This window comes from Hippocampus comes, unplaced genomic scaffold (assembly GCF_001891065.2).
Source record: "Hippocampus comes isolate QL1 unplaced genomic scaffold, H_comes_QL1_v1.1 scaffold126, whole genome shotgun sequence".
Taxonomy (NCBI): domain Eukaryota; kingdom Metazoa; phylum Chordata; class Actinopteri; order Syngnathiformes; family Syngnathidae; genus Hippocampus; species Hippocampus comes.
In genome coordinates this window covers 376,081-395,110 of record NW_017805409.1, presented here as the reverse complement: position 1 = coordinate 395,110, position 19,030 = coordinate 376,081, and the positions used below count along the sequence as shown (strand labels likewise).

At 46.5% G+C, this 19,030-nt stretch overlaps 1 protein-coding gene across 1 annotated transcript in view; it reads left to right on the top strand.

Annotated features, from left to right (window-relative positions):
* Positions 1–18,665, top strand: part of zeb1b (zinc finger E-box binding homeobox 1b) — a 45,993-nt gene extending 27,328 nt beyond the window's left edge. The window contains exons 2-8 of the mRNA XM_019873787.1: positions 5,370–5,522; positions 10,184–10,345; positions 11,300–11,502; positions 11,987–12,092; positions 12,420–14,140; positions 16,828–17,008; positions 17,902–18,665. Coding sequence (XP_019729346.1) covers positions 5,370–5,522; positions 10,184–10,345; positions 11,300–11,502; positions 11,987–12,092; positions 12,420–14,140; positions 16,828–17,008; positions 17,902–18,506 — 3,131 coding nt within the window. The 3' untranslated portion in view covers positions 18,507–18,665. The remainder of the gene's footprint in view (positions 1–5,369; positions 5,523–10,183; positions 10,346–11,299; positions 11,503–11,986; positions 12,093–12,419; positions 14,141–16,827; positions 17,009–17,901) is intronic.
* The last annotated feature ends 365 nt before the right edge of the window (positions 18,666–19,030 follow it).

Here is a 19,030-nt window from a genome sequence, read left to right as displayed (position 1 = left end):
GGGACTCTCCACCAAGGGTGGCTGAGTTATAAGTAGGCGGCGGTAGCTTCGGGTTTAGGTGTTTGCTTTGGCCAACTTGCGATGACCTCTGCTTTTAAACGGTCATTTAAGTGTTACCATTATTATTGCTGCGGCTGGGGCTAACCCAAGCGGATCGTATTTAGAGTATCCATGAGTGTCACATATTGAATGAAGGATGTGCAGTGCAATCCCATTTTTTTGGGTGGGGTGGGGTGGGAGGTTCCTCACTGTGCTTATTATCTGGAGCGAAAACCACCAACTTTACCATGTGACCAATACATGGGTGCCATTTAACTACCGTATCCTCTCCTATCAATACTAATGACTAGTAGGGCTTAATACGCAAAATAAATCAAGAGCATATCAAAGAACACTTGGGAAAAAAAAGTCTTAATATGCAAAGCACAGAAAGGGCATGGCAAAGAAAAAGTCTTCATGTTTTGGCTTTTCCTAACAAACACCAACTTCCCCGTGTCATCATGTAGATTAACAGAACAATAGTTGTCATTAACATCCGTTTTGTCATTCAAAGTAGTCATCAGACAACAGATGAACGACACACAGAGGCCAATTAACAACTGGGCTAAAACCTTGACCTGTATCATTATAAAGACAAGAGGACTCGTCTTAACCCATTAAAACAAGAGCAGCTTAACAGGTTGCTGACTCGTCTGCGGGCAAAGTCGCCAAGGCATTTGAATAAGATGCCAAAACACACCAATGGGAGACCAAGTGCATCTTCCAGCAGTAGCATGCATGTTTCTAGGGATCTGTAAATAAAAGTGTCACGTCACAATCTTGTATCAGAAAGATTTAACAAGCGCAAAGCGCAAATCGGCCGGCAAACTGAAGGTGCACTCAAAAGGTCCCCCGATTCTTTGGCTTTATCGACACCTGTGTTGACCTTCCTGAATCTGGAAGGAAGGCTGTTGTTTTAACAAAATCAGTGGCATTTACCTCGGCGCTGACTTGAGGCGCCTCACCTTGAGACGGCATACTTGAGGTTTTGAATGGCACTGCTTTGTTTTACTTTGGTTCATGCTGGGTTTTTTTGTAGTGGTTGGCTTCCCTGAGAAAATAGCATTGCCGAGCTACAAGGGCAGACTCTGTGACGGCAAGGTCTGTACTCTTTCAGAATGCCTGTGGTAGTAGTTGCACCGCGACCTGCGTGCTAGCCCATCGTGAGCTACTTTGATAAGTTGTCTACCCCAGTGAGGGATCCTGTACTTAAAAAACTAATAGTTGATTCTCGTGTCCTTTTGAATCAGCAGCAAAGAAAACCCATGATTTCGAGTTACTGGGAGCCAAAATGGGTCACAGTGGTCACAAGACATGCAATTCCTTGACGAGCTGCTTCGAGAAATACATGAGGTTAAAAAAAAAAAGTGTTCTTCAGATGTTGATGTTCAAAAGCTCTCTCTCTCTCTCTTTCTCCCTCAGGTTAGCGTTCTTTCGTTGCCTCTGGTCTATTCAAAACGTATGCTATTCATCAATCAGACCTTTGCGGAATCAAAATGATGTGGTTTGCATGGTCTAATATGAGACTTGGTCTGAATGCAATTAATTGTACACGTGTGCTTTGATATCAGCATGTGAGCAGTTCCACGTGGCACCATGGACAAGTGGTGAACACATCTGCCTCACATTGCTGAGATCTGGAGTTCGAGTTTTGGCCCCAGTCTTAATGTGTTGGCTTAGCATCCTGTCTCGTGGGTTTGTGTGGTTTCCCCCTGGTACTCCCGACTTCCTCCCACATTCCAAAGTAATGCATTTGAGGTTTATTGAAGACTTTTAAAATGATCCTCAGGTGTGAATGTAAGTTGGAATGCTTGTTTGTGTTCACAAGTTTGTGCGCTGCAATTGGCCAGTGACCAGCCTCGCGTCCCAAAGTCAGATGGGATAGGCTCCAACTCACCCATGATGTTAGACTCAGTATTTTGGTGTCTAAAGACGTCATAAGCAACACCACAAAAAAAAAAAAAAAAAAATGGAAACTAGCATGCCTTATCCTGCAATTAGGTTATCTGTAGTCAGGTCATGTTTGGTTGAGGTTATTTAGCTTGCATTGATTGTAGCACATTAGCGAAATCAATAGAATGTTGCAGTGAAGGAGTAATGTGTGATCTACGGCCACAGGTCACGGACTGCGCTTTCACAATATTCTTTTCTCAGGTGTTTCAACGGCGCCTGCAAAGGGATAGAACATTTCTGTTAAATGTCAATTGGAATTTAGGGTGGGGAAGCTTGGAAATGTTACATACTGGAAAGTGTTCCATAGGAATTACTCTATTGGAATTGAAGGAACTTGATAAGAATTGAGGGTTATTTAATGCAATGAGATTACGTTTAAGCACGCCTGTAACATTGACGCAGTTTCCTCATATACATCCATGCAAAATGGATCGCGCTGTTTTTTTTTTTTTAAACTAATTTTAACAGTAGTATATCTGAATTCCCATGGAACATTCCCAACTTTGAAAATTCCCCGACTTTTGTAAGACTGTTTCCCAAACAGAGCAACCTACCAGGAAGCAGGCTATGCGTCACCTCTTCCACCTACCAGCGAATTGCCTCTCGCATGCGTAGGAGTGGTCCTCCTGTTGCGTGTTAGCATGCTAGCGCTAATAACGGCAGCTGTCCAAACGCTCAGCCGTTTGGCCAGAAGGGTCTTACAGCCTTTGTGGATGCTAGGTGTTACTTTGGCTGTCAGAACACACACTTTTGTTGTAAGACCGCCAACCATTTGGCACAGGAAGATTATCGCTGTCCATAACCCCCTGCAACCACGTCGAGACACCTACACTACCCACCGAACCGTTATTTTTTTTTCCCCCTGACCCACCTGCGTTTTTCTTCATTCCACTTTGTAAAGCACTTCTGCTTTTGCTGTCTCCCATCCATGTATTGATTTTTCTCTCCGCAGCCTTATAGTTGATCATTATCTCTTGACACTGCTGGTGGAGAGTGTTGCTTTGTAATTGTATTCCTGAGTAGTGTGTTTCTAAACAGCCTTTAGGAACAAAGCATTTTCAAAAAATGCCATTTGGGCTATCCGTCGGATTTGGGCAAAGTGAGAAGGCCGAGAAGGCCAACGGGCACCTGAGGAAGAGCATCCACTGACGGAGGGCAAGCAGATGGAAAAGTAGTAGAAGCACACCACTGTTTCGCTACTACTTCCAAATTCATCTATTGCAAAGTCACCTCGTTGCTGTTTTTTGGCGAGAACTCACAAAAACTCAATTCCCTGTTGGTTCTCAAGCCAAATCCAAGTCCAATGTAAAATAATTACTTTGGTGCCATTTTGTAGTATGTTGTTGTTAAGGAACTATTTTGTAGCGATGGGAGGAGCTTCACTTCAACGATCAGATAATGAGTGCTTTTGCCTTTATCTTGTGGCATCTGTTGGGATTTTGAGGAAGTGATTCTCACTATTCTCAGCAGCGCTCAGTTCTTATCGACTGAATTTGTTTAGGATTTTATGCTGGATGACTTTGGCTCGTCATTTACAATAATAACCTGGCTGAAGACCCGACACGAGAAATACACCAGCTTGGGACCCTTAATTGTGGGTCTCTAGGCCACATGAGGGGAAAAGTTAAAATTGTGTCACCTCAACCACATCGTACAAATAACAGCCATGTAGACAAAAAGCAGACATACTGTATAAAGTTGGCGTTCATCTCCGAAGGGGACGATGATCCAACTTAAGATTTTTCAGTCAGCGCTCTGTTGAGTTTGTTGGAAAGTCTCCCTGGTAGTTAGGCGTAAATGGATTCTGTTGATCTTTTGGCTTTCTCTGGAAAAAAAAAACACACACACAGTGGAGCCAAAGATGGATCCCCCCAGCTGACTGGCTGAATGAGTAAAGGTTCTTGGGATTGCGTCATGGTAACACAAAGCAGATCATAGTGTGGCGTATAAAAGGCCGTTGAGGGATGACAAAGCTCTCCAGATAAACCTCACTCCCATTTTGTGACCGCAGCACAGCGTGATGACCCTACGAAAATAGCAGCGCTTCTTCACTCGCCTCCTCCTCCTCCTCCTCACACACCTTTCTTCTCAGCACCCGCTAAACACCTTCTTGCCTCCCCCTCACCGAGCACTGCGTGATTCACTTTTGCATCCCGACCACTCGCAATGACCTACATGATTCAAAACCTTCACTGATTGAGACTGAGGATCGCGGTGATCCCAGATACACCTCCTCCCAACATTCGAAGTCTCTCCAGAAAGAAGTGGGCGAGTACGGGAAACCGAATGTTCAGGTGGTGCATATTGGCCAAGCCAAGGCAGCTGGTGTGTGTGTTTGTGTGTGTGTTGGGTGTCAGAGACAGATAAAGTAGCTTGCCGGGTAGTTTGAGCGTTGCGCTGACTGAGCCGCTCTCACTCGAGAATTGATTCGGCCTGTTGAGAGAATGTGCAGCTTCCTCGCAGAAATGAGATGGACCGAGGCGCTTACACAGGTGGTATCGAGAGAGTTGTAATATGATGGACAAAATAAAAAGTGTACAAGGGAACACATGCTTACCGGTCAGGTAAATACTCAAGCGAATACTCACTCTCTTTTGGGGGCGGGGGCAGTGTCTGTGTCTAACCAACCAGGTCACATCAACACCCACACAACACACATTGCACTTGAGCCTGCAAGCTAATGAACTCACGCTCACACACAAACACTGAAGCGCACACAAACACAAGCTCTAAGTGTGTGTGTGTGCGTGCGCGTGCAAGCTGTTTATATATCATACAGCCTGTTGTTCCAAAGCTCTGTACTCAATTACAGTTTACGACTAGAACGCTTTAAAATTGGGTTTAGCTCTCTTCTACTTTTACCGAATTCACACTATTTTTAAACAACTCTCAGATGCTCGTCAACCTCAAATTTGCTGTGATTTAAAAGTAGGACATATTCTTTATCCTCTGTAAAGAATGACTAATGTAACTCCATGTACAATAGATTTGTACGTCTACATTACACTGCCCCCTAGGTGGCTAAGGTGTGCACGCCAGAAGGTGCAGCCGAATGCCCACTGAACTGAAACAAACAATTTGACAAAAACTATTTACTTTCTTTACATTCATATTTGTTATTAGTCATATTTCTTGATAGAAAAATTCAAACAATGACACAAAGCTCTCCATACCTTGAGATCCTAGTTTTAATATGTTGCATGTATTATTATGTACTCTTCTTTTGGCCCATCAAACTCTGTGCTCACGTCCTTTTGAAACTTACAAAAAGTGCTGATTGGGTTTAGCCTGCGCTCATCGCTTAAAAAAAAAAAAAAATGTCAGAGAAAGCCTGCAATCTAATCAGACTTCCTGCCTTCTGCCTTCCGCCTGTTTAGTGACCAACTACAATAATGTGGTGGAGGCTGGCACAGACTCAGACGATGAGGACAAGTTGCACATCGTGGAGGAGGAAGGCAGCCTGGCGGATGGGGCGGACTGTGACAGCACCCTACCAGACGACGAGCACCCCAGGGAGCACTGGGACCGAGGTGAGACCAGCTGGATGCTTGTGGGCCGCATGATCACATGCAGTCTGCAACATGCTCTGCACTACTTCACTCCACTGAAGGAAACATTTATTTACTGCGTGTCATTTTCACCTTTATTCAGGGATTCTCAACGCTCCCTCTTGTGGCACGCACAAGAATCACTGCGGTGCAGTTCAGTTGTATTTAACCTATGAGCGCAATACATTTGCATTTCAACATTTGTAATTTTTTTTTCTTTTTTGCCCCTTAATTTACACTGGATATAAAAAGTCAACTCACGCACATTCAAATGGCAAGACAGTACATGCCTGCCACCAGTTTATAAAGTTCAGCTGTTCTAGTAAGCTTTTCTTACATCTGCATCAAGTTTACCTTGGAAATGGGTTTTATATATTACTGGATTATCTTTCACTATACTGTATTATATTCTCTTTGGAATTAATAGGCCTGTAGTTTGTTAATTTTGTTTTTGTTTGGATACTCAACACGATGCTGCCTGTCTACATTACACTGCTTTTGCTTGCCCCAATTTATTTTTTTTGTGACAGAAAATAATTACTTTGTCCATGCGTGTATATGTGTCACAGTGCAAGGAAACAGGTACTCCAAGCAGTTGGTTTGCAACCATGACAGGAAGTGCAATATTAAACAAAGACAATGCCAACAGAGGAGAGAGACCTTCAACTACACACCCACAAAAAAAAAAGCCTCGCAAGCATGGAACCACTGGAGAGGTTTATTACAATGGTGGGCATTGTAGTGCCGCCGTGAACTTTTTTTTACCTCGACTTGCTTGACATGACGTCAGAACAAGCGAGATCCAGAGGAAGGACATATGTCCCCCCCCCGCCAACAACATTGTTGGTGTTTCAAGCTTGGAGAAGGGTATACAACATCATACTCATCAGCAAGAATATCATTTCGGGCTGTCACAAACAAATCGTTTTGCAGTCAATTATCTGATTGATTCCTCCATCGATTACTCGGGAAATCAAGTGTGGCCTGAGATTGTGTTTAGCTGTAAGAGTTAAGGTTTGAAATTGAACCGATGGCCATTTGCTTGTGTTTCTCCTTAAACGCTCACATTCCGATATCAAGTCAATTACAGCTCCGTGCAGTGTTACGGCCTAATCCCAATGCTGTGATGTCATTCTCCCGAGCAGCTCTCCAGCTGTATCTCCTTGCGTAAAAGTTGGAGGAGGAATCATGTCATTGGTTTGGCCTGGAACTGTGAACATTAAACATTTTGAAAAGCGGGAGTTACAGTGACACAGCTCAGCGGGGCTGGCTCTGCGCCACAGTTCGGCTTGTGCAAACGTGCATTTTGCCTCCCTTGTGTGCGCGCTCGCCCACATTTGCGCACACGGAACGTTTTCACTCTTTGTTGCCTCGACTTCAACGCGATCGGGCGACATCTTTCGCCGCGTCTGATGAAACTCGACGCAAGCGGCAATCCTTTAAATAAACAACCTTTCTTTTTTGTCTCATCATGACGATGGTTTCACTCTTGAGAACCGAGATTCCTGCATTGAAACGTGAGCGCCACCCACTAATCTTCTTCTCAGCGAAGCCCAAGTTTGCTTCAAATTAAAGGCACGACACCCCTCCTCGCGGGATTGTCGCAGGCCGAAGCCGTTGTTTCTTTTTTTTTTTTTACCTCGATTGCCCTCCTCCTCCTTCTCTCTTTACACCCTTCTTCTCCCTTGCTGCTTCTCATATTCTGATTCATTCCTCTTGATTATATGGTATCATGGGCGCCTCGCTCGCTGTCATTACTCATTCCCTCCTAAGTGATTATGCTTTGGTGGAGCGGCCCAGTGTGGATGTACTAAAGTGTAGGCCAAGATCAGGCTGAGTAATTCAGGGGAGGAAAGTGTCGAGCGTATTGGCCTGGGAGGACTCTCTTTTTACTTTTTGATGACTTGTAGAGCTGATTACATCTCACAGAATGAACAGGGTGGAGTCGGAGGACTTTGATATCATGAGGCACTTTTGCACTCGGAGTGTGTGAAGACATAGAGTCTAATGGCTTTTAAAAAAAAACATCTGGTTGTTGGTACGAAAAACCCACAGTGGTCATGGAAATAACTTGAATCTGACAGAAGTATTCATGAAAATTGAAGTGTGGTTCAACAGAATTAAAAAAAAAAAAAAATGAAACAGGCTTGGACAAAAACGATGTTTGGTGGCATGGTGTGTACCACACTAAACATAGACCAGGAGAAGCGAAGGAGTTGTCTCAGGACATTAGAAAGAAAACTATATCCAATCACGTTGAAGATAAAGGAGGGCGGGACTGTAGCCAACCTCCCTTGACGAGGCCTCGAGAGGAAAACTGATAACAAATTGAAGACATGGATAATACAAAGAGTAACAAACGAGCCCTGAATTGGTCACATCATTTATATGCCAAGTTATCAAAAATATTAGTTAGTTAATATCAGGACTTGAGTCAGTTCAGTACAGTACAGAGTGCGAGTACTACCACCTCTGGCCATGAGCGCAACACGGCGTTAATCCTCACTGCGTGGTTGCAAGACATGCATTGATGACAGCGGCGTCGTCATTTTCAAGTTCACTTTGGAGCAACAGGGACTCACAGGAAAAACAACTACATTCCTGTGCGCATTACGTCATGATGTGGTGTCAAAAGTGAGCCACCCATCAGCATAAGGAAAGGAAAAATGTCATGCGAGCCGAAAAGGTAGTTTAGTGTGGACAGAACAATAGTGAGCGAGAAGCAAGCCACTGATAAGCGAGTGCGTTCTTGTTTGGGAACATTTTCCTATTTTTGACTTTTGCAGTCTTGCAAATGATAGTGGAGGATCAGAACTGTTCCTTGCACATCCTTATCGCTGATACGACACCACGTAGATGGAATGGTGAGGAGCTGAAAATCAGTCTGGACGCATAACCACAAGAGGCACATATGATCTTATTACAGAGCAGGAAAGTGTTGTCTTTGTTAATCTCTAATTTGACTCTACAGCACAAAACATTTGTGCAACATTCTCAGATTTTGATTCCCCCCCCATGCAGCGGTGCATTTACGTCTGCGTCAGCATATAAACGGCCCGTGTGATGTTTCATGTCAGGGGAGGTAGCCTTGATGGCACAAAGCCGCTTCAACCCCCTGGCCTCACTCTGCGCTTGAACAAAGAGATGAGCCCGACAAACAGGGAGTCAAAACAAGATGTCACACCTTTTTTGCAGCCCCCCCAGCTGGGGGACCGCACTTCACACTCAAGCGCAACATTTTGGAGCCCGGAGGTGTGCGGCTCAGCAGCGCACAGCTACATCAGCACTTCCCCACATGTTTCCCCTGTTTATCCACAACCAATTAAAACAAAACAAAACAAAAAGTTTTGTTTGGGAACTATATATCATTAATTGTCACCCACTATTACATAATTTAGGTCATGGGAGAAAAGCGGTGTGGTATGTGGAGTGAGCAGCACCTTGTGCTCCTGACGCTCCACTGTGGGAAATGAATTCTGCAATTCTCAGCTGTTGCATATCCGTACTTCTGTTCGCCAATAGACAATCTCTTTTCTCTGGATCGTGGCAAAGAGTGTTTATTACGGGGAGCAGAAGGCTCCCCCCGTCCAATGCTCTTGATAACCATAGCAACAAATGACGGCGCTCATATTGTTTCGCGTCTTTGTTACGGCACACCAGAGGAAGCCCTGGAAGATGACGGATATTCACAGGCTTCTGGTGGTACACCTGTTACCGTCTCCGAGGAGAGCACGCAGCTGGCCTTGTCTGTCAACACGGTCCTCTGATGTAAGGGAGAAAACACTGCAAATGATTCCATAGCCTTTTTTTTTTGTTGTTGTTGTTGTTTTACAGTTGCAAGACAGAAGCCCGCTACATCTTAATACAGAGATTCCCACGGCGCATGCTCCGCATACGAGTGTGCCGCAGTTAAATTATGCAGCCTCACTTAATTGGCCTGATAAGTATTTATTTACGACGGTAATTTTTCTTTGTGCAACTATCGGTGCCAGCGGCTTCTCTTGACAGGCAGATTATTTAAATGCTCGCTCACAAGATGACAAGGTAGAAAATTAACCCGCGTTTCCACTTTTGTGACATGGTCTGGCCCATTGGAAGGTTTTTTTTTTTTTTTTTTTGTGGCCCGCTGCATGTTCTGAGAATAAAATTCTTCAAACTTTCTGTTTTATCACTGATAATACTAAGCTGAGATTCTGATTTTTCTCTTAAATGTGTTTTCATTTATTAACATGTTGACCTCCAGCATATCAAACGAAACAAAGTGCAGGCTCTTATTTTCCGAAATACCAAAGACAGGCCTCTCAAAAGAAGAGTGTGTGCATTTCTATTCTCATTTGATGTCTATACATTCGTATACCGGAGGTCACGATTCATCTGTAATTACGTGTCCTATACTCAGCAAGGACGTATGAAGATTGGTTTGCCACTCGGTTCTTTCAAAGAGCATGATGGTCCTACTTTGTATTCGGCCCTAAAGGCCAATGTAGTTCCTTCAATCTTTTCCGAGTGAAAGCCTTAATTGTGTTTGAATCTGCGCGGATCCACACACAGGGTTCACCTTTAATAAATCGATGACATTGACTGTGTTTCACCGACGCACCTCATGCACGTCTCTAACCGGAGTGCGCTCGGTCACTTGCTAGTGAAAGAAGACTGCGTGTCAGACGGCGAGGATGACGTGAGCACGGACGCCTTGGTGGAGGAGATGCTTCAACAAGGTGACACAGCCGTCATTTACCCAGAAGCCCCGGAGGAGGAGCTGCAACGCCACGGCACCCCCGACGCAAGCATTCACGATGAAAACGGTACAGAAGTGTTTGATCGACGCGGATCCAATCAAAGTGACGTTTCTCACCAACCCAAGTTTTCACCCCTCATTGATTGTGTCCTTTCATTGGGAAACATCCTTTCATTTCCCTCGAGACAAAATGTTTTCAACCAAAAATGGACACAAAAGGCTGTCTGCAGTGAATCTCACACTCTTCGTTCTCTACCTGGTTCCATCTCACCTCCGGCGCTAACTCTCCCCTTCATTAGCAACACTTTGCAACATAATTACCCACGCCGTGCCGCCATTTGTAAAAGCAGCACACACAAGTGCCTTTTGTGGCCTCTAGGCATGTGGCTTTCACCTGCTACAACGGCAGGGGGGGAGGAGGGGTGCAGAGAAATAGCAACACCTGAACAAATCTGCCACATCTGTGTGAGCTCTGACTCATGGCTACCTGTGCGATAAGGTGTGTGTGTTTCCATCCCAGGGCCCTCACCTGTGCCGCAGGGAAACTTAATACATCACCTGTTAACAAAGTAATGTTTCACCTGTGTGGGAGCTGGACTATTGCGAGATTCAGTTTGGTCTTTTCCAAAATCAGTCATTCTACAGTTGTATTTGTACTTAGTTGCTGAGAGAGAGAGAGAGAGAGAGAGAGAGAGAGAGAGAGAGAGAGAGAGAGAGAGAGTACTTTGGCCACCTCTGTCAATAGCCGAGGATTCTGATTGGTGTACTTTATGAGACCAAAAGCCAAATGGCATCCCCGTGTTATTTTGTTTTTGTTGTTGTCTCAGTCATCAACTCGGAGCCATTTGGTTACCTGTGTGGTGTTTACCTGTTGGGGAGGAACTCACTGGTTGGTGTGAAAGTAAAAAAAAAAAAAAAAAGTGTTGTGATGTGCTTGTAAAGCTGCCCTCACCCTGTTCCCATCGGCTATGACATCTTTATAGCCTTCTTCTGACATTTTTTTCCTTTTAATTCCATTCAGGAACTCCCGATTCCTTCTCTCAGCTGCTCACCTGTCCCTACTGTTCAAGGGGCTACAAACGTTACAGCTCCCTCAAGGAGCACATCAAGTATCGGCACGAGAAGACCGAAGAATGCTTCAGCTGCCCCGAGTGCAGCTACACTTTTGCACATCGCGCACAACTGGAGAGACACATGACGGCCCACAAGCCGGGAAGGGATCAGGTAACATCTGATTGACTATTGGTTAAAAAAAAAATAAAAAAAAAAACTTGGAATAGCCTCTAGAATATATCAGTCGATTAATGGCGCTGGTTTGAACTCAAATGACATACAATAGTCACACTGTATCATACCAGGGGCATGGACACACAGTCTGTCGCGAGTCAGAATCAGCTTTTAGCACTCTTTGCTAGCAGCTCTTAAGAGCGCGACCAAACATTGCCCTGAGAGCTTCGGATGACGAGACGGGTATGTCGTGGCGGGACGGCGCTTTGCAGTCAAGCTCACGTGAGAAATGTAATCGTCATGTCCTGCAACAAAGCGATTCTAAATGACACAACCGTACATGGAAACGCGGCGCCACGTCTCGTTTCCAAAACATGACGCTCAAACATGAACTTTTGTCCCCAGATTGATTGATGACATTGTGTCATGAATTAGTAGCAGTTCAAAGGTAATGTTGTCATCCCCCCGCCTGCTTCAACAGAGACACATCACACAGTCGGGAGGCAATCGCAAATTCAAGTGCACTGAATGTGGCAAAGCGTTTAAATATAAGCACCATCTCAAGGAGCACCTACGCATTCACAGTGGTGAGTGGCCAATCCCTCCGTCACCATGGAAGTGGCGCGTGTTTGTGTGTGTGTGTGTGTGTTTTAGCCAGTTCCCTATAATTATCCTTCATGTTTCAGCCCGATGTGCACGCCTCGTTAATGTGCTATAACTGTTTCTTTAAGCATATGACTGAGCAATTAAAGAAGGGCATTTCCCAATTGTGTCATTACATCAGCGTTCCAACACCAGTGAAATGCATGAGAGATTTTTTTCCCCCCCGCCCCCCATCTTCTGTAGCCAAGTCTGCTCATTTAGCCTCATTAACTAACGGATACGCATCTCACTGCTCGCTCTCTTCCGCGCAGGAGAAAAACCCTACGAGTGCTCCAACTGCAAGAAGCGGTTCTCCCATTCAGGCTCCTACAGCTCGCACATCAGCAGCAAGAAGTGCATCAGCCTCATCGCGGTCAACGGCAGACAGCGAGTGGGCAACAGCAAAGCCCAGACCCAGGCTCAGACTCCAATCCTTCCCACGTCGCCCTCTGTCCTGCGCACGCAGATTCGAGAGAAGCTGGAGCACAGCAAGCCCCTCCAGGAGCAGCTGCCCCTCAACCAGATCAAAAGCGAGCCTATGGACTATGAATACAAACCCACGGTGATGACCTCCCCAGCTCTGGCTAGCGTGAACGGCGGCGTTTACAGCGGAGGGGCCGCGGCCCCTCTGCAGGGCACGGTGCAAGCTGTCGTCCTGCCCAACGTGGGACTGGTGTCGCCCATCAGCATCAATATAGCGGACCTGCAGAACGCCCTCAAAGTGGCCGTGGACGGGAACGTTATTCGCCAAGTCCTGGAGAGCAACGCCAAAGGCCAGGGTCAGGCCAGCTTGGGGTTAACCACTGGAACGCTCCACCCCTCCCAGCAGCAGCTCATCTCAGCCATCACTTTGCCTATCGTGGGCCAGGACGGAAACGCAAAAATCATCATCAACTACAATTTGGACCCCACCCAGGGCCAGCTCACGGCGCAAAACCTTAAGAAAGAGCACGAGCCCTTCTCGGCGGCTCCGCCAACCGCAGAGTCTTTCAAGTGTCAGAAACTCCCCGAAGATCTGACCATCAGGAGCACGAGGGCCACTGATCCAAAAGAAGAGGATAAAACCACTAAAACGTGTCTCCTGTGTGATAATTGTCCCGCCGGGCTGGACGGACTGCACGGCCTCAAACACTGCAAGAAAGAAAGTCTCCGACTCAACGGGGAGTCCGCCGTTGCTGCCCTGTTGTCAGAGGGAGGACTTTCCAACCAGCCCAAGAACCTCTTGTCCCTGCTCAAGGCCTACTTTGCCTTAAACGCGGAGCCCACCAAGGAAGAGCTGGCCAAGATCTCCGACTCGGTCAGCTTACCAATTCATGTGGTCAAAAAGTGGTTTGACAAAATGCAGGAGGGCCAAATATCACTCGGTGCGCCGACACCCCCTTCGGAGGAGGAGGATGCTTGCGATACCAACAGCGTGGTCTCGCTGATCCAAGGGAAGGCCTCCAGGAGTCCTTCTGCGACTCAGGACAGTCCAACAGAAGCAACCCCGGCGGAGGTCAACGGCAGCCACAGCTCCCCGGCCTCTCCTCTACCACTCAACCTTCGGGGCGACGGTCTCCTCCAAGACTGGCCCCCTCACAGCACCGACGCACCGCTCGACCTGTCCCTGCCAAAGCCCGACAAAGAGGAAACCGAGGCCGCGGTCGTCAAAGCCCGCAATCACCCCTCGCCTTCCTCCGTCTGCACCAATCCGGTTGAACCTTTGAACTTAACTTGCACAAAGAAAGAGGCGTCGCCACTCTCGCGTGTGGGCTCCAGCCCCATCGCACTGTACGCCAGCCCGCCAAGTGCCAAACCCCTCAATATTGTGACCACTCAACTCCCCACGCTGGTGGCCATCGGCGACCAGAGCCGCATGCAATGTCTAAGGGCGCTTACCACCAACAACAAACAGACTATCCTGATCCCTCAGCTGGCGTACACCTATACCACTACGGCTAACAGCCCTGCTGGAACCGAAACGCAGGAAACCATCCACCTCAACGGGATTAAGGTTTGTCCCTTTCACTTGGAACACGGGGAAGTAATTCTCTGCCGACACACATAGGGTTCAATCAGACTATATCGTGATTAGTTGGTACACCGAGCGAAGGTTGTCAAAAAGTCGGTCTGGTTCGGAATGGTCATTTTTGATGCCCGGCACGCAGGATTTTCACGCTTTTAAAATGGCAGCGGTTGTAGGCGTTGGTTGCATAGTCATGAACTTTCGAAAACAGTGACGCATTATTTCCTGGATCGAGTCAAGGGTTTTAGTTTGATGATTCGAGGTGATTCTCTTCTTCCTGCGGTGATCAGCCTCCGCAGAGTGGTGAAACACCGTTGTTTGATAGCGAAGGGATGAATTACTTCCTGTTTTTGAATCTGCACGGCACAATCAGAACTTTTAGTCCGGGTGTTTTGGTTTTCATTGCAGACCACCTTCCCAGTCCAAAGCCGTAGGAACATGAGACGTCGCCTGCCGCCAAATAAAATGTCATCAATCGATCAAATCTAGAAGTCACCGAAGACCTCTCTTTGTAAAAAATAAATAAATAACAATAACAGACCTCGGTCATCGCCATTCAATTGCGCAAGCACCGTAATGGGGCAGCAGTGATGGATGTTGCTCGATATCTGTGGGTGTGTGTGAGCGATCTTCTGGTCCGTCACCCAAAGGACACGAGGACGCACTTTACTGTTGAGTCCCTTTATTGATTTGCTGGAATCTTTTTAAACGCAGCACCTCTGCCTCTCACGTTGACTTATGGTTGTTGTATTACACGTTTGGGTTAAGTGGATTGGCGTAGGGCTGCCCTGGAAGAAATGCGTGTGTATTGGTTTCTTAATCACGACTCATTGTCTTTCCCAGCACCACTGGGTGGATTTTACAGGCTCGTAAATGAACGGCAAAGTAATTTCTTCCTTGACGCGCCAAAGTTAAATGAAATGGTTTATCAATTTTCGAGAAATGCTGATCACGCCCGGGGCTTAAGATTGATTAGGAAAGGCTAGAACTACACCTTGGATGGGAATTGTTGTGGAGCTGCTTATACCATTCTTCACCAACGCTTCCTGAATGTGTGTTCATCAGTACACCAAATCAAACTAAACATTTTCTATTGAGTCCAGACTTGGATCAGAAAGCTAATTTTTCACGATCCGATATCGGTGCATTGATACCGTCTTTTCACGATCCGATATCGGTGCATTGATACCGTACCATGACAGGTAACAATTTGACACATATCTTGTATCACCTACTACCCTGCATTACTCTCTTGTAAATGAAACCACTATATGCTCCTTTTACGGCAGTGACATCACCAAAATTTAGACTTGGAGTCGGAACATCATCCAGTGGCCTCTCTCAACCGAAACATGGATGGCCAAGTCTGATCACTAATTTAGGCTAGCGCAGTATTTAAGTCTTAATTGCCAAAAATGGATGAAATAGCTTCAAACTGTGCTAACCTTTCTCATGCTACGATGCAAAACCCCAAATAAAATGTCATCAATCGATCAAATCTAGAAGTCACCGAAGACCTCTCTTTGTAAAAAATAAATAAATAACAATAACAGACCTCGGTCATCGCCATTCAATTGCGCAAGCACCGTAATGGGGCAGCAGTGATGGATGTTGCTCGATATCTGTGGGTGTGTGTGAGCGATCTTCTGGTCCGTCACCCAAAGGACACGAGGACGCACTTTACTGTTGAGTCCCTTTATTGATTTGCTGGAATCTTTTTAAACGCAGCACCTCTGCCTCTCACGTTGACTTATGGTTGTTGTATTACACGTTTGGGTTAAGTGGATTGGCGTAGGGCTGCCCTGGAAGAAATGCGTGTGTATTGGTTTCTTAATCACGACTCATTGTCTTTCCCAGCACCACTGGGTGGATTTTACAGGCTCGTAAATGAACGGCAAAGTAATTTCTTCCTTGACGCGCCAAAGTTAAATGAAATGGTTTATCAATTTTCGAGAAATGCTGATCACGCCCGGGGCTTAAGATTGATTAGGAAAGGCTAGAACTACACCTTGGATGGGAATTGTTGTGGAGCTGCTTATACCATTCTTCACCAACGCTTCCTGAATGTGTGTTCATCAGTACACCAAATCAAACTAAACATTTTCTATTGAGTCCAGACTTGGATCAGAAAGCTAATTTTTCACGATCCGATATCGGTGCATTGATACCGTCTTTTCACGATCCGATATCGGTGCATTGATACCGTACCATGACAGGTAACAATTTGACACATATCTTGTATCACCTACTACCCTGCATTACTCTCTTGTAAATGAAACCACTATATGCTCCTTTTACGGCAGTGACATCACCAAAATTTAGACTTGGAGTCGGAACATCATCCAGTGGCCTCTCTCAACCGAAACATGGATGGCCAAGTCTGATCACTAATTTAGGCTAGCGCAGTATTTAAGTCTTAATTGCCAAAAATGGATGAAATAGCTTCAAACTGTGCTAACCTTTCTCATGCTACGATGCAAAACCAGTTCTATGTAACCTCAAATTCTTCTCTTTCCTGCATTGCAATGTCACCGGACTGCAGATTAGTCGTCAAGACATATTTTAGTTTGACTCAGCGACTTCCTTCGCTGTAAACAGACGCCCGTGTTGTGTTTTCTGACTCATTCATTGTTTATTTCCACCTTGACTCCATCACGTCTCCTGCCCCCGACCAGGAAGAGAAGCAGGACACAAGCTCGGAGGGCATGTCCGCCGTGGAGGAACACAACGACTCTGATTCGGGCCCCCTCCGGAAGAAGATGAAGAAGACGGACAGCGGCATGTACGCCTGCGACCTGTGCGACAAGATCTTCCAGAAGAGCAGCTCGCTGCTCAGACACAAATACGAGCACACAGGTACCAAATGCCAATTGTTTTATTTCGAGGCCAAGAGAAAGCAGATCGCGTCTGGCGATCCGTCAGCTTCTGGGGCTCGGAACATTGAGTCAGAGTGCAAGTGAAGGGGGTGTGGGGGGGGATTTTACAGCAGGTTATTACTCAACGCGCACAGAAGAGGTCCGAGAACATCTTTCCGCCAACTCCCCAACCTGCGTGCTGCCAGCTTCTCGGATGAAGCATCAAATGCCGTAACAGGCGATCTCTGGTAGTGATTTGGATTGCTTTGAGCCAAGTGCAGGTCAACCCCTCTCTGAGGCTATTTACCATTTCCCCCCCTCTTTTATTTCCCTTCTACCTGGCGAGCAACTGCTGTTTTCGGCTCCGAATGAGTTCAGTTTAGGTGAAACGATCCCTTCCGTGTCCTGGATTAAGTTTCCTCAAAGGCTTTGAAGCTGAATTGTTTTGTTTCATTACTTCATTTTCATATTATGAAAGCAAAGCACGATGCAGTTTTCCTCCCATTTGTTGTTTTTTTTTTTTTTCCCCCTCCAAAATAAATTACACTCACAGCAGGGGGGGACACCACTAATTAAAGCAGCTCAATCAAATGTGAGCGCTGGAACAGCTGCCTTTACAAAGTTTCGAGTGCTCAGACACCAATGACAGTGTCGTATTGAGCAACACGCGCATTTTTGCTTCCTCCAAGCAGAAACCGCTCCACAGATGGCTTATTTTGATCTCGATAACGCCCCGTTTGAATGTCTAACTCGACTTCTGATGGCATAAACAGATCGCCCGGGCCTGGTTGAAATTGGTGAAAAAGTATCCGCACCCAAGTATAGAGTGGGAGTGCTGTCGAACTGTCAAAGTGTTGGTTGATCCCAATCTGTTTTTTTTGGGTCTCTCAACAGGGAAACGACCACACGAGTGCAGCATTTGCACCAAGGCGTTCAAACACAAACACCACTTAATCGAGCACATGCGCCTCCACTCGGGGGAGAAACCCTACCAGTGCGACAAGTGCGGCAAACGCTTCTCCCACTCGGGCTCGTACTCCCAGCACATGAACCATCGCTACTCCTACTGCAAGAAGGAGTCTCAGAGCCAAGGCGGAGGCCGGGACAGCCCGGAGGAGGACGCGCTGAGCCGGGTGCGGGGCTCGCACCTCGCTCCCTTCCAGATGGACTCGGACGAGCGAGGGAGCAGCACCAGAGAAGACGAGGAAAGCGAAGAGTTTGAGGAGGAGGAGGAGGAAGGCGCGGTGGACATGGGCGACATCCAGGTGGTGCAGATTGGGGACGAAGGAGGGGACGACGGCGACGAGGCGGAGGAGAAGGCGGCCGAGGCGCAGGAGGACGCCGACACGAGACAAGAACGCGCCGCCAAGGGAGACGGGGCGACGGCAGCGCCGCGGGAAGAAGCGCGGGAGGAAGAGGAGGTCACGAGAGAGGGCGGGGGAGACGCGGACGCGGCTTGCGAAGAAGACGAGAGGCGGGAAAAAGGAGACGGCGACTAAAAGACGGGAGGAGCCGTCAAGACTGCCGCTCGCTCGCTTCAGTTCACTACTGTGTCGAAATCCAGGTGTGCCTGAAAATTGAAACAGAGGAAAATACTCGTGACTTTTCCGCAGGAAGAAAAAGATTTCTCAAGTCCATTTGTAAAGAGAAAAAAAAAATGAAGAATGCAATTTTACGAAAGGAAGGAAATGCATTATACAGACTTTGGAAGCTAGAGCCGACAAGTTTTAGATCACGTTTGATTACTAAAACACCGTGGTTCATTTCTTTTTGTCAGTGTTACTAATTTTGCCACTCGTATGTTAACCCTTAAATGCTGTACAGCTGGGAGATATTTCTATACCTTTGTAAGGCCAATGAACAGAAAAAAAAAAGTCAGTATTTTATTAAGTTGGAAGGAAAATCCTGTGCACTACAAGTGGCTTGGTTTACGTGAGGATGGGGCAGTTCGGTTGTGTTTTCTACCCATCAGTATTAGCGCCCGAGAGATGCCGACGCCACCGCTACCACGTCACACTTTTTT